Here is a 14,519-nt window from a genome sequence, read left to right as displayed (position 1 = left end):
ACGGTTGCTATTTGTAGATAATCATTGTCATTTAGGCTAATTGTCTCTGCTGTCAATACTCAGGTGTCTTGTTACTGGGCTTCACCATCGCTGGCTGCTGACATAATGATTTGTCCTGCCTCAAGCAAGTGTTGGCTAATGACCTGTTACTCTCCTCTCTCCTCCTGTCCTCTCCTCTCCTCTCCTCTACTGTCCTCCCCTCCCCTCCCCTCCCCTCCTCTTCTCTCTCCTCCCCTCACCTCAGCCTTGTCTGCAGTATTGGCCTGAACCGGGTCTGCAGCAGTTTGGACCAATGACGGTGGAGCTTCTGTCCAGAACAGCCGACGATGACGTTATCATCCGCCTCTTCCGGGTCCAGAACATCACCCGGGTAGGTGGAACCAACAAAAAGATAAAAAAGTGGTGTGCCATGGTGCCTATTTATGAAGATGATTAGTTTATTTAAATTTCTGAAGAATAGTGTCAGAATTCATGCAAAGAATCTTCAATCCTCAACAAATTTAGATATGAGGTGTGGACACAATCATAGGTAAACCTGTGAAATCTACTGCAATCCAAACTATGTGATAAACATGAGTTTTGTAAAGCTTCATGAGCTTTTCACTGGTCTTTCTGAAAACTAATGGTTTACTATCCTCAGATTAATTCAACTGCTAACAGTTTGAACCCTATAACCATGGCTGGGATAAGAAAAATGGACAAGTCTGTTCTCATGGCGCCGGCAAGCTGGTGATGTTCATCTCATGACGGCCTTTGCCATATGGGAAATGGTGTTCATTTTAACCATTGATTAGTAAAATATTGAGTTATCTTTCAAAAAATATACTCAAATTTGATTTTGAACGAGGTTCTTACTTCTTGAACAGAACTAAGAAGTTCTGGAGTCACTTTGGCTCTCTTTAATTTACCAAGCCGTACTTATGGAGTGGCTTTACTCTCAATATCGACTGCTGTTCCTTGCAAGCTAAATGTCAAATAAAAATGTCATAGCCAGCAGCCAGATACAAGTGACCCAGTCCTCAAAAAGAAAAAAAAGATCTTCCTCAACCTTACAGAAAATGGCTAACAAGAATAATAGAGTGGCAGGGCTGCAAACGTTGCTCATTAATAGCTGGAGTGAGATTTTAATGAGAGACACATCTCATTTCATGATCAATTAAGTGGCTTGTCAGGGTCCAATCAACGGTCTCACCAATTAAATCTAAGTGAAAAATACCATCTATGCTGTTTTTTTCCCTGAAGATTAATGTGTGTGTGGGTTTTTTTTTAGAAAATGTATTAATTTTTTGTGACATAGTAGCAATTTTTTTATGAACCCACAGTTTAGTGACTCCAACCGCACCAACCAGACCCTATATAAGGTTTTACCATTTATTTTTGTCAATCTGTTTGTCTTCTGCTCAAAATTCTAGCAGCCCGTCGCTGTCAACAAGAAACTGAGTCATTCCCACATTTTTAGAGCCAGGAAGGTTACATCCCACCTGCGCGGGGACAGAAATGTAATTGACAGAGCTGCCAGTCGATATCCTCTCTCTGTAATGTTTATGGATGAATATTGATGGAGACTTTTTTTAACAAGCTAGACATTCAGACATTTTGGCTTTCTAGCTCTTATATTGGGGTGACATTTGTTTGGACAGCGTGTGAGCATGTGACGTAAGTGAAGCTGGTGTCTCGCACCAAAAAGGTGAGAGTTGGCAACCCTGATAATGGAATGGTAGTTCTGTTTAAATACCAAGTCACTGTCTTTGTAGCATTGCATTAGATTTTACAAGTGTTCCTGTCATTTTGTCCACCATACCTCACTAGTAGATATCTATAACACTACAGTTTAACAGTAAAATACATTAGGAGTGTCTTACCTTGACTGAACTCAACAAGGCTCTTGATGACAGCAGTACGTGTTAAAAAATGCACAGTATGTCAAGATTTCTTAGCTATCTTTTTTGACTTTAATTTTAATGAAAAGACATAACTGCGATCATTTTGCTTTCTTCCTAGTAAAGAAACAAACATTAACATCTAAGTGTAAAATCTGAGTCGCTTAGTCGCCTTGATGTGTCACTTTGAGAGTTCATGGCAAAACCGCTGTCTAAATGTTTAATTTACTCATCAAATGACATGTTTTTGTTTTAATATCAGATTAAATATCAGCAAAAACACTCAAGTCCTGCTTCAGGAAAGACTGTTCCAGCTCTGTATTGCTGAGGGAGGCATTTCCTGGCACTGAATCAATTCATTTATTTTTAAGAGGGTTAATGAAGCCCAATACTTATATAATGATTCTGAGTGGTGACCTAGGTCCCAGCTGGTATTTGTTGTTCCCAGCAGTGAGAGAGATTTGCAGCATAATAGTCCTGCTTTTAACAAAGCAACAGCATGAAAATGTTATTAGTCATATATAGTCTCAAGACCTTTTTAATAAGCAGAGGTGGTCCCATCTGAACAATTATGTGATCCTGAAACAAGCAGAACTTCTCTTGCAAACTTTTTCTTTCATTTTGACCATATGCATATTTCAGTTTTATGTTACAGAATGTGTTTGTGGGTTGTGTGTCTGTGTATAAATCCAAGTCTGAGTAATTTAGCGTAGCTCCAGCCCTCAATCTACACTGTCGCAACACTTCCAGCTCCTGTCTTCTGACCTCAGTCGCCTCAGTAGGTCCTCAGCAGTCTCCCGTAGACGCGTCCGGTAGCTAGATGAGCAGATGTGTCCTTGTCGTGAAGCCCCCTTTAGTTGACAAACCCTCCAAGCTCTTGCCACCCCCTCACCTCCCTCCCACACTGGCCTAACCCTCCTCTGTCAGTGTCCTCATAACCCCTCCGCTCCTGCCCAGCCCCTCAGATATCTTGACATCAATGTCAGAAACTATTTCCACATGGCCTCTCTGCAGGATCTCGAGGAGACAGATATCACGAAGCAGGACACCGATAGCCTCTTACCCAAGAAGGTACTCCACTGTCCAGTAGATACAGCTCCAAGTAGCATTTTAGCCTAGCAACACATCACTGTCAAATAAAGTGTGATAACTACTGGTAGACATAACTAGTGTGACAAGTGATGGCACTGTTGAAACAATTGATAGTCTCTACTTCACACCAGTGGTATTGTCAATTGTTGATATTGTAAATTTAAAGGGGACCTATTATGCTTTTCTTTATTTTCTCTCATATATATAATGTTACAATGTCGGATATTTATATTAAACATGGCCAAAGTTTGAAATAATGAGGTAAAGGTATGTAAAAGTAATCCCTGAGAGCAAAAAGCTCATGCTCCAGACTGCTCTGAATACTAGGTTTCCAATGTTTTTTGCTACTTTTACAACAAGCTGACGTCAAGTTGTGATGGATTTCTTTATATGATCATCTGCTCCAGCACACCCACAAGTGCTGCAGTGTGTGTTGGTCAACTGCTATCATTGTTAGTGCTGGAGTTCACTGCTCCACTCTGCTAACATCATGGCATTTTTCCATTGTTTGGGGGTAGTCGTGCCAAGCCATGAATAGAGTCGAGCTGGCACGCTGTGAATGTTTTTTCATTACGCAGCAGGGCAAAATAAAATAAGTAGTTTACCTGTTGGAGATGTGGTCGTCTGCAGCTCTTCATCAAACATCATCATCAATGTGGCTGTTTCTGCTTGTACTGTTCCTCCCTGCATTATTTCTAACTAATCCACTGAACAAAGAGCTCCAAATATCTCTAAATCTTGTTCAGTCGACTGGTTTTATTGGAAGAGTAGCGCCGCTAATGAAGCTCTGCTGAGAACACATTTAATTTCCTGGAAATTCTTCATAATAAAAGTCTCCCATGGGTTTTCATCAGCAACTTAACACTGTTCTTATACGGCTGGCTCTCGGCAGACTTCCAGAAAGCCGGCCAATCAGAACAGAGTGGGCTCATGGGGAGGAGGGCCTTAAAGAGAAGGGAGATAAGGGCCAGTATAAGATAAATAAGGAGTTTTTTGACCTGTGAATCATGCAAACCTATTATAGTAGAATCCCAGAATAAAAATATAGAGCTGGAAATGAGCTTAATAGGTCCCCTTTAAGGTATCCTGTGGAGTTTTTGACCATTAGTAGCACTATGGAGCAATGTTTTTACAAATGTGCAAACACACAAGGACATACATGAACTGTACACACGATACATGTGACACAGCACACATTCCTGCTCGTTCCCGTTATTTCACTGATCACAGCATGACACAAAATGCGGCAGCTAAGGCAGGAAAGAAGACAACTCTCTGTGATGATGTGACTGGATGTAAACAATGCAAGTTTCAACACATTTGCTTTTCAAACGTTTTATGAGGAAGGAAATGCATTCAACATATTTATTATGCCTGAAGGATACTAGGGTTGCAACCATCGATTATTCTCATCTCATTTATCTGCAGACTGTTTTCTTGATTGTAAAATGTCAGAAAATAGTGAAAAAGGCTCAATATCATTTCTCACAGCCCATCATGACTTTTTCAGATTGCTTGTTTTGTCCAACAACAGTCCAAAATCCAAAAATATTAAATTTACTGTCAGATTTGACAAAGAAAAGCATCAAAAACAGACCTGAAAACAAAGAATGTTTGGCATTTTTTCTTGAAAGATTACCAAAACGATACTTTACACATTAATTTTCTGTGGATCGACTTATCGATTAACCAGCTAATTGTTTCAGCTCTAAAGGATACATACATTAGATTTGGCAAGAAACACTGAGTGTAAACAGAACTGTTCATAAATAAAGGAATTCCACAGTGTACATTTAAGGTGCCATTTTCCACAATCCATCCAGTATCCCCTGACTGTCTTCTGCCTTCTTGGAAGTTGTGAATAAGTAAACTCAGAAACCCTTAGTTCTGCATGTGCTGGGAGAACAAACTCCTTTCCAATCCCCAAACTGTAGAAAAACACACTGTAGAGAAACAGGTGTGTGAGTTCTCTGACATTATCGATAGTTTTGTTGGAAATGTGGAAGCACAAGGATTTGGGATAACCGCTCGCTGGTATTTTAGAGAAAAAATTTCATTTTAGACCAAGAGAAGAAAGCCTAGCCAGTGCTAAGGTGGGACAATTATGCAGCAACCACCACAGCTGATTAATAGACTGAGACACATGGAAATACAGAAAACACACTGAAAAATATATTTAGCATCTTTAAAGCTGGTCTTATTGATGTTTTTATATTAACAATGGATCAAATGACTATGTGTGATGTGAAAGGTGTTGACCATAGTGACAAATCTGCCAAGAATTATCACCCAACTCTGTGGTTCCCTTCAACTCTACAGAGCAAAGTTAGCTAGTAGTTGGTGAACATAGTGAAGCATTTAGCAGCTAAAGAGACAGATATTCCTATAGGAACTGGTGGAGACAAAAACAGCTGATAGGAGAGTGAATATTGGGCTTAAAGTCATCAGGTGACCAGTAACACGACTCTAAATGAATGAGTAATGTTGCTCTGTGTTTGCTGGATGTGTTAATAGGTAACTGTTTGCTAACATGTTAGCCTTAACACTTTATAAGGTGATAATATGGTCAATGTTGTGTTTACAGTTTGTTCTGCCCAAAAACTGAGAGTGAACACATAAAAAGAATGACATGAAGAAGAGGAATGAAGCAAAATGACCAAGATTCTGACTACAAGATGCTAACGTTATGTAGAAAAAACATGTTAGGGATTTTCTTGCTGCAAGAGGCATCTCTGCATTGGCTACTCAGATGTGGTCGTTGCTGCTCGGTAAAAAAGCAGTTTTGAACCTACTAGCTTTAATGGCAAGGTGGTCTCACATTCATTTATAATATCTCATTTTAATGTGGTAAGTTGGGGTTCACTGCTACACACTACAACTTTAACAGCCCATTAGACGTTAAGAACAGAAACTCCACAGTTGAATGTGAGCAGGTTTGAAGTGTTGACAGAAACCCCTCTGGCTGACAAGCAGATAGATGTTTGAATGAGTTTGTGACAAACGGAGCATATGCAGATGGGGTTTAATGCAGATATGATGGGTTATATTGGTGGGGGAAAAAAACGCTTCTCAACTTTTCCTCTCTCTTTGTTTACTCTCACTCTCCATAGCTACAGGAAGGTCAGCTCGTGGTGCGGCACTTCCAGTTCCTGCGCTGGTCCCCGTACCGCGACGTGCCCGACTCCAAGAAAGCCTTCCTCAGCCTTTTGGCTCAGGTTCACAACTGGCAGATGGAGTGTGGAGAGGGACGCACCGTCGTGCACTGCCTGTGAGTCCACTTACATACACCTGCACAGTATATATATGTATTTTTTTGATGGGCAGTGCTGATATCAACCTTTTAAAACTTAAACTACAGTTATCTGTTAATGTGAGTTTTTTAATGTGACATTCAGTCATATTCTGAATTCAACATCTCCTCATGAATTCAAGTCTTGACAGAATAGAAAAGCTTTTGAGACTCTCCACTGAAGGCTGAACTTTATTTAAGTAGACTGTTTTCAAACTCAATGCCGGACCGCATTCATAATATTGACCTCGCTACATTTTATCTAAAACTTGCCATGGTCAAGTTCTAATGGTTTTCACTTATTAAATTTAATAAACTCTGGGTTCTAGAGGAATAGTCAAGCATTAAGTGTTTGTGTTTTTACATTAGCTGCTGGAATAGAGATGCTTGTCTTCCATTTGATTTGTCCCTTGTCTCCATGTCAGGGTCTTTTGATCTCTGGAGGTCAGGCAGTGTGTTAGACATCTCATATCTGATTAAGTCCCCGCTCCTGTATTTTAATGAGAACTTTACTCAGATATTCATCTTGAAAGTCTGCCAGTTGGCCTTTTTCTGACAGCATGCTTGATCTGTGCTCAGTCAAACTGTGACATTTCACTCTGTAGCTCCCCCTGCGAGAGGCTGTCTGAGCTGCTGTACCACATCTTTATTAGGTCACTCATGTCTTTATGCGTCTATTCTGTCTGTTTGTGTCATGTGTGTGTGTGTGTGTGTCTTTGTTCGTTCTTTGTGGAGCAGGAACGGCGGTGGTCGAAGCGGTACTTTCTGTGCCTGCACCATGATCCTGGAAATGATTCGCCACCACAGCATGGTGGACGTGTTCTTCGCTGCCAAAACGCTGCGCAACTCTAAGCCAAACATGGTGGAGACAATGGTAAGCAAGCAGGGGTCTTTATCTCTCTTCACTGCAACATATTATATCGTACTATGCTGAAGAAAGTGAATGTCAGGGAAGTAGGGAAACAAGTTGTGCTTATCTCAAGGGTTTACATACTTTATAAAGACAGAGAGACGAGATGATAATTGAGATCAGTCAGAGATTGCCTCGTATTAGATTTCCGAGTCATCACCTGTATCTCTATCTCTGTGGTTTTCAATTCAAATAACTCTGATTGTGCCCAGTGATGGCTGTTCTACCTGGGTGCAGAAACAATCAACCAATCAGAGCTTAGTGAACTTTGCATGAAGTTAAAATCCAGTCAGAACACCATTTTAAAACATACAGTCTACTGGTGATGTACCTTTCCTTCCTGGCTGCATTTCTTCACTTAACAGGCCAGACTTGGGCAACATTACATTATGTGAAATATACTTAGAAAGCAGAAAATGTATTAATGATGTAAAACCTCAACAGTAGACCTCAGCTTTCGGTGTCAGGCCCTTAGAATCAAAGAGCCGGGGCTTCTCTCTCAAGACATTATTCTACACAGAGATTCAGCAATCATACAGGGAGAGATGCATTGTAGAGGAGACGGAGTTACCGATCTCTCCTCCCACAGTAGCTTTAATAGACCAGGATGCAATGCAGCTATAGGGTGTGATGGCTTTTGAGTTAGGAGATCACAGGCATAAACAGACAGCAGATGAGTCATCACATTCAAGCGTTTTTTTGTCTCTGTTGTTTTCTTTTTGTGTGTGTGTGTGTGTGTGTGTCTGTGTGTGTGTGTGTGTGTGTGTGTGTGTGTGTGTGTGTAGCATAAGTAGAGTTCGTGCCCCTTTCTTGTCTTGGTTGTTGCAAGGCAGGCTGGGAAATGTAGGCAATTACTAAAGGTTGTGATATGCTTGCTTTTTAACAATGCGTGTGTGGACAAGCAGCTGCTACACTAGCAGCTGAGTTTACATAATTACCTGTGTGCTTTGTGTGTTGTACGGAATTAAAAAGTTAAAGCACTGGGGGAATAATTCTTTGCTCACACCAAAATATATCTTTTAAGAACTTTTAATTAATATCACTAAACATGATGATACTCAGTGAGGTAATTCAAGGTATTCAATGTTTTTTGTTATAGTCAACAAATCCCATGAAAAATCAACAATATTTTCTCTCACTACTGTCTGACTTCCCTACCTTGTCTGTTGCTCTTACACCAGAGCCCATTGGCTCCTGTGGGACACACTTGCTCGCTCTGTTGAGTTAGATGAAAAGATCAATATCACTCTCATATCTGTCTGTTTCTATGAAGCCACAATCAGAGGACAGTCAGTTTAGCTTAGCATAAAAACTGGGAAGAGGTTTTACGAGGGGTTATAAACTGGATTATTTCTTAGCCAGGTGCAGTAACTTCCTGCCATGTAATCAGGATACTTTTTTAATAAAATATTGTCAGATCTAGGGGTATTCTGTTTTTCTTTTGAAGTCTTGTTTTGGCCAAAATGAGAACTGCCAACAGATCACGATTACTCAGTTCCTGTACGATCCAAGAATATAAACTGTGGGGAGGGCAGCAGTATGCCCAGTAGCATCAAAACTGCCAAAAACCATAGAGGAAGAAGAGCAACTAGAACTCTTAAAACCACAGCATGACAGTTTTACACTTCAGTTTTTGTACAGGTTAAACAAACAAGACATGTTAATCTGTGATCTTATTATCTTTAGACAGAGCTAGGCTAGGTGTTTACCTTTGTTTCCAGTCTCTGTGCTAAGCTAAGCTAACCAGCAGCTGGCTCCAGCTTCTCATTTAGCATACAGATATGAGAGTGGTATCAATCCTGTCATCAAACTCTTGGCGAGAGTTAGAACTAATTGCAACATTTGATGACTACATAACATCTGGAATGAGTTGAACATTACAAATGTATTAATGCAAATTATTTACTCGTTATGGAAAATTGAAATCTAAACCTGTGTTCTGTGCCTAGGAGCAGTACCGGTTCTGCTATGACCTGGCCCAGGAGTACCTGGACTGCTTGGAAGTCAGATAGCACCTATTCCTCACCTCTTGTTCCTCCTCGAGGAGAAGGTCTGGATCCTGGATCTCTGCTCCCTGCTCCTTTAGTCCATGTATACAGCTCTGGTTGTCTTCTTGCCATGCCTGGATGAAACGTTGTCTGCCATAAAGACCGATTGAGAAAGTTCACTGGACAACATGTAACATACTACTGACACCCTTTTTGCTTTTCCTCGGCGCTCTTATCCAACCTCTACTGTGCCACTTTACATCTGCCAAACCAGAGGACACTGACAGGAATGGAGTTCATTTTATACGACCACTGTCAAGTCAGCCGGACTACCTGTTGCACACCTCGATGACGGGATTCAAAGAGCTCCGCTGTATCCTGCCTTATTAAGAACAAACACCGAAAGGGAACTACAGTTGATGCCATCCACTGGGTGATATTTTGTGTTTGTTTGTAACACTGTAAATGGTGCAATCTGCTGTTGGTGAACATCCCATGTCGTACTGTACTATATTTGAACTTTAATGTGGGTGAGACTGACGATTGAAGGATAACTGAGGGTGAAGTTTACAAAGGAAAGACGTTGGTCACATCCGATGGACATATCTGTACAGTAGAGTTGTCTTGGACCTAATTTCTCTTTATTTATTCTTCGTGTATATAGGTGTTTTTTTGTTTTTTTGTTTTCCTTCCCTCCCCCGGGTGTTTCTAGATGTTCTCAACGTCATATCAATGTGCCAATCCATTCTCTCTGTGCTGTAAATGGGGACCACTTCAGCATCTGCATGCCCAGTCTTAAGTGTTTCATTGCAGTGTGTGGCCCAAGTCTGCTTCAGGGTGGATTCTGCGATGTGAATCCCCCCGCTAGTCCCAGAGAGCTCCGTAAGAATAATCACGTGTTGCTGTGAGAATACGGCGATCGCCTCGCCGAAAAATCTGTTGCTTTCTAAATTTGTATTTATTCAATGTGTTTTATTTTCTAAATAGTGTATAAAAATGAAAAAGAAATAAAATATGTCGTTGCTTAACAACCATGTGATTTGGAGGGTTTTTTTTTTTTTAAACCTTGCAGAGTTCCAGCTGGATCTGTGACCCATGCTGCACTCTGCAAAGGTATTTTTAAGCACTTATGAGTTTGTGATGAAAGAGTTGTTGATGCCCCTCCTCCCCACACTCACCACCACTGCCCCTGCCACTTGCAACCACTAGATATTGCTGCTTAAAAATTCCGCAGTTCATTCTCTTGACCTGTGTTTTAATTTACGCTTATCATTTAATTAGCAACTTTAATGGACTTTTTTATCATTACCACCAAACAGAGCCTCTAGTATTCAGCCACCTCTTTAATTGGAGAGTCTTGATGATCCATTGATCGAGGGCCCGACACACTTAATCTGCATGTGGCGCTCTACAAGCGATGTCACATCTAGTTACTGTGCTTTATGAGTGGCTGATAAGCTCCGGTGCTTCTGTGTTTGACCCTCCTGTGCCCTCTGTTTCTTATCAATATACTGTACCGCCTCCGCTGCATGCATATGTGCTTTTTAAATGAGAGACAGGACACTGAGATGATTTCTAACGTATGCAGAACGAGCAGAGTGCGGAGACAGCGGGACAAATGAACTCCAGAAATAGTCGGAACACAGAGATAAAGGTCAAAGGTCATGCTAGGCTGTATTGTATGGCTGTCAGTGTCTCCCGAGTTCAATTACACCCTCGCTTTGTATCACCAAGGCAATAGATCTCCCTTTACTGCATTTAAAAGATGATGAAAAGCCGCATAATGCGTGTTGGATGAGGAACACAACTGCTATTGTGTGCAGCGCACAAAAGGACGAGGTATGACGCTCTCCTCAAAGCGTCTGTTTATGTCAGATTACGCAAACCTAGAAATGTGGGGGGGGGTTTTTTTCGTCGTATGTTGTTGGAAAGAATACACAGGTCTTCAGATTTGCCTCTGCCGCTGCCGCCTTTTTCTTTTGAGGCTGATCTGAATGCTTTAGAGTGTGAGTCTCATTGTCTCAGCGGCTGTAATTACTGTTGGAGCCATTGTTTCGCGCTGAAAGGCTGCATTCAAGCGCTGGAGCTGAGACTTTCTAGATGACTGCATGCTATGAAAAAGAGGAAGAGGGCTTCTGGGTATCAGGGGACGCTTATCTTGATGATTTCATTAATCACAGGACATTTTCTGCACACGCACACACATGCAGGAAAATTATATTCAGAAGAGGCATTATCTAATTACTGTATAAAAGTGGTAATAAAGCTTAGTAATCTGAAAAGAGATGGCAGTGTTTCAGCAGCAGTCTACCTGCAGTCACTGCTCGCGCTACATGAATAGTTTATTATTTGCTCTTTTGTTTCATTTTTCATTGTCACACCCTCCTACTAAGAGAGCAATCACAACAGACTCAAGCATGCCTTTTGATTGTTCAAATTCTCACTCATAAGTTATTAATAGCCACATAAAAGAGGAGACACACTGAGCTGTTTGAACAGACAAGCCAGCGATAAACAATGCTGGGCTGTTTTCCACAACAGATCTCCTGGCGGTGGGTTACAGTTTGTCTTTAGCTGCCTGTCGAGTCCGGCAGGCGCTGCAGGACTAGTTTTTCCTTGTCCCTGTTGTGTAAGTCCACAGCTTTTTAACTTGTGTAATCAATCAGTAGCTTGTTTGTAGCGTTCAGAGTGTCAGGGCCAAATGGGCTGATGGGATGCACCAGCATATGGGAGCTGGCCCTGGCACCTTGGCGTCTACAGAAGAAAAGCCGTGCAAACACAAATACAAAAATGCATCTTTTTCTCACCGGGCTCCAGCCGTGCAGCGTGTAGCCACATGAATCAATTAAAATCTCCTTCATACTGACATAAATTCACCCTGGGAGGTGGACCGCAGCCCCGCCACTGAATAGAGATGTATCTGTGTGTCTCTCCAGACTGATGGCAGATTCAATTTGAGCTCACTTTATCTCTGTGTGGATTCATCTTATCTCTGACACGACTTTACATTGCATTAAATTAGATTTCTCTTAGCGGGCATGTGGACCGGAAGCTTCTCTTCTCTTTACACGGTCAAATCGAATAATGTCGCACATGGTCTGCAAAACCTATTTGAAGATGGGAGTGCTGCTGATGATAAAAGCTGGTGTTTTTTAAGAATATGTCTCATTCAGTATGGCAATCATCATTGGTTATGTCAGGCTGGGACGACAGAACGTCCATGAAGGCAACAGTTAATGGCAAATGTCATTCGGTAAGAAAGTAGCACATCAGTCGGGGTAGCCTGTGGCAGTGCTGAAAACGTGGGGCAACAAAAAAAAACGGATGAAACTGTTCTTCCACCCACGGCATAATCTATCGAGGTGGGAGGGAAGATGCGAGACGATGGCCAGAGGCGAGTCAATAATGACCCTGTTTTATCCCAGTGGCTTGCAGTTCACAGGGCCTGCATCTCCATCTTCCACCTCTCTGTGTGACAATAAGCTCTGAGGGAGGCTGAGGGGGTCCGAGGTGGTGCAACCTCTACGGACCTGACTCATATGAGTAATGCCCTGCACCCTGACTGGGACACACTCTCCTCACTTTTGATAAATCCATTTCCACCTCACTCTTACGGATGTGACTGTCTGCATCTGTTTTTCTCAGATGTGATATATTGGGTTTAAAGAAATCTATTTTGGGGGAAATCATACTGCTGGTTATCATTAGGTGTTAGGAATATATAGACCTTATCCAGATAAACCTCTTATCAGGCCCCAAGGCAAAGATTTGTTGTTGGGCCCCTATTGACCCCCATTACGCATGGTAGTACTCTCAAGCTGAAATGATTAGTTGATTAATAGATTAGTTTATCGACAGAAAATCAATTGGCAACGATGATAAATAGTCAAAAATGCCAATAATTCACTGGTACCAGCTTCTCAAAAGTTAATATTTGCTAATATTCCCAGTTTTCCATGATAATAAACTCAACATCTTTGGGTTTTGACTGTTGGTCAGACAAAAGAAGTAATATGAATATGATAACTTGGGCCTCAGGGAACAATGCTCAGCATTTTCTGATATTTTATACACTCAACAATCAATGGAATATTAAAGGAAATAACAGTGAGACCTATTGATAATGAAAATAATAGTTGGTTGCAGCCGTACGGTACTTCTATGATGGATGATGGAGTAATACTACCTTGCCTCAGTTTTCTGTGTGAAATTTAATAAAACAGAACTTTACAACAAATGAACTCAATATAAACTTAAACAATTAATATCTTTATGACCAGGGCCACAAGATTGAGGACCTGTCATAGGTGGAAAAAAAAAAAGAAAAAGAGTAATCAATCAAATTATGTAGATCCAAATGATATGCAGTAAACCTGGGCTTTTTGGGCCCCTGGGCAGTTGCCAACTTTGCCTGGTTGGTAATCCAGTTTCCATAGAGACAACAAGTGACCATGTGCCTTTGGTAAACCCCTGATAGCAGGTAAATAGCACTAAAACATTACAGCAAGATAATAGTAAGTATAATAATAAAATTGTTGTGTTTTCATGATATGGCCAGCAGATTCCTACATTTTTAGTTTCTATATCATCACCTGACAAAAGGGCATTCCACTGATTTTACACATAATTCAGCCTGTGAAAACAGTTGTAAAATGTCTTCTGCGGCTCTGAAGAAGCTTTCTAAAGTCTGAGAAAATGAAATAACCTTGATGATATCATCAGTTATCTCAGTTGTTGTTTTTCTTTCTTTCTTTCCTTTTTCTTTTTACAGAAAGCCTGCTTTACCAGCGGGAAGCATGGAGTTTGAAAGAGGTGGGCATTTACCAGGCAGGGAGGATTTAAGGGTTTAATGTGTAAGAATTGGCCACCTGATCCAAACAAACAGGGAGCAGCATTTCAGCCCCCCCCCCCCGCCCCCTTCTACCACTCACTGAATAGAGCATAAAGCTTAGTGTTCACAGTGAATCTGTGTTATGGCTTTGTCAAGATATAAAAATGCTACAGAGACATTAGAGCCAACAGCTGAACAGATCAGAAAGCAGTTGCACCATGGTGATAAGTTACAACATAACCCTAAGTAACAACAACACTTTTTCTGCCACACAGCATCATTTTTTCATTAATTGCTGCCATTTTACAACACAGTAATCCAGTAGAAACCGAATTTATTGATATGATATTTTAATATTGATCCAGCTTACTACGATCAGCTGACATGAACAGCTCATGTCTCCCCGTCTGCAGCAGCAGCCAGCTGTTCTGACAGTATCGGTGCAACTTTCCAAATAGGTGTTATTTGGATAAACTGCCCACATATTGGGAGACTACATGGTTACTTTCTGAAAAAACATTAAAACTTA

General features: G+C 41.1%; 1 protein-coding gene across 2 annotated transcripts in view; it reads left to right on the top strand.

The window, feature by feature from the left end:
- The window catches only part of ptprua (protein tyrosine phosphatase receptor type Ua), a 207,359-nt gene extending 197,182 nt beyond the window's left edge, over nt 1–10,177 (top strand). For both annotated transcript variants that reach the window (XM_042435160.1, XM_042435161.1), the window contains 4 exons: nt 245–370; nt 6,083–6,240; nt 7,000–7,135; nt 9,121–10,177. In XM_042435160.1, coding sequence (XP_042291094.1) covers nt 245–370; nt 6,083–6,240; nt 7,000–7,135; nt 9,121–9,183 — 483 coding nt within the window. In that variant the 3' untranslated portion in view covers nt 9,184–10,177. The remainder of the gene's footprint in view (nt 1–244; nt 371–6,082; nt 6,241–6,999; nt 7,136–9,120) is intronic.
- The last annotated feature ends 4,342 nt before the right edge of the window (nt 10,178–14,519 follow it).

Source organism: Thunnus maccoyii, chromosome 15, assembly GCF_910596095.1.
Source record: "Thunnus maccoyii chromosome 15, fThuMac1.1, whole genome shotgun sequence".
In the NCBI taxonomy this organism is placed as follows: domain Eukaryota; kingdom Metazoa; phylum Chordata; class Actinopteri; order Scombriformes; family Scombridae; genus Thunnus; species Thunnus maccoyii.
The sequence above is the reverse complement of the archived record's forward strand: the minus strand, read 5'-3'. Positions and strand labels throughout refer to the sequence as shown.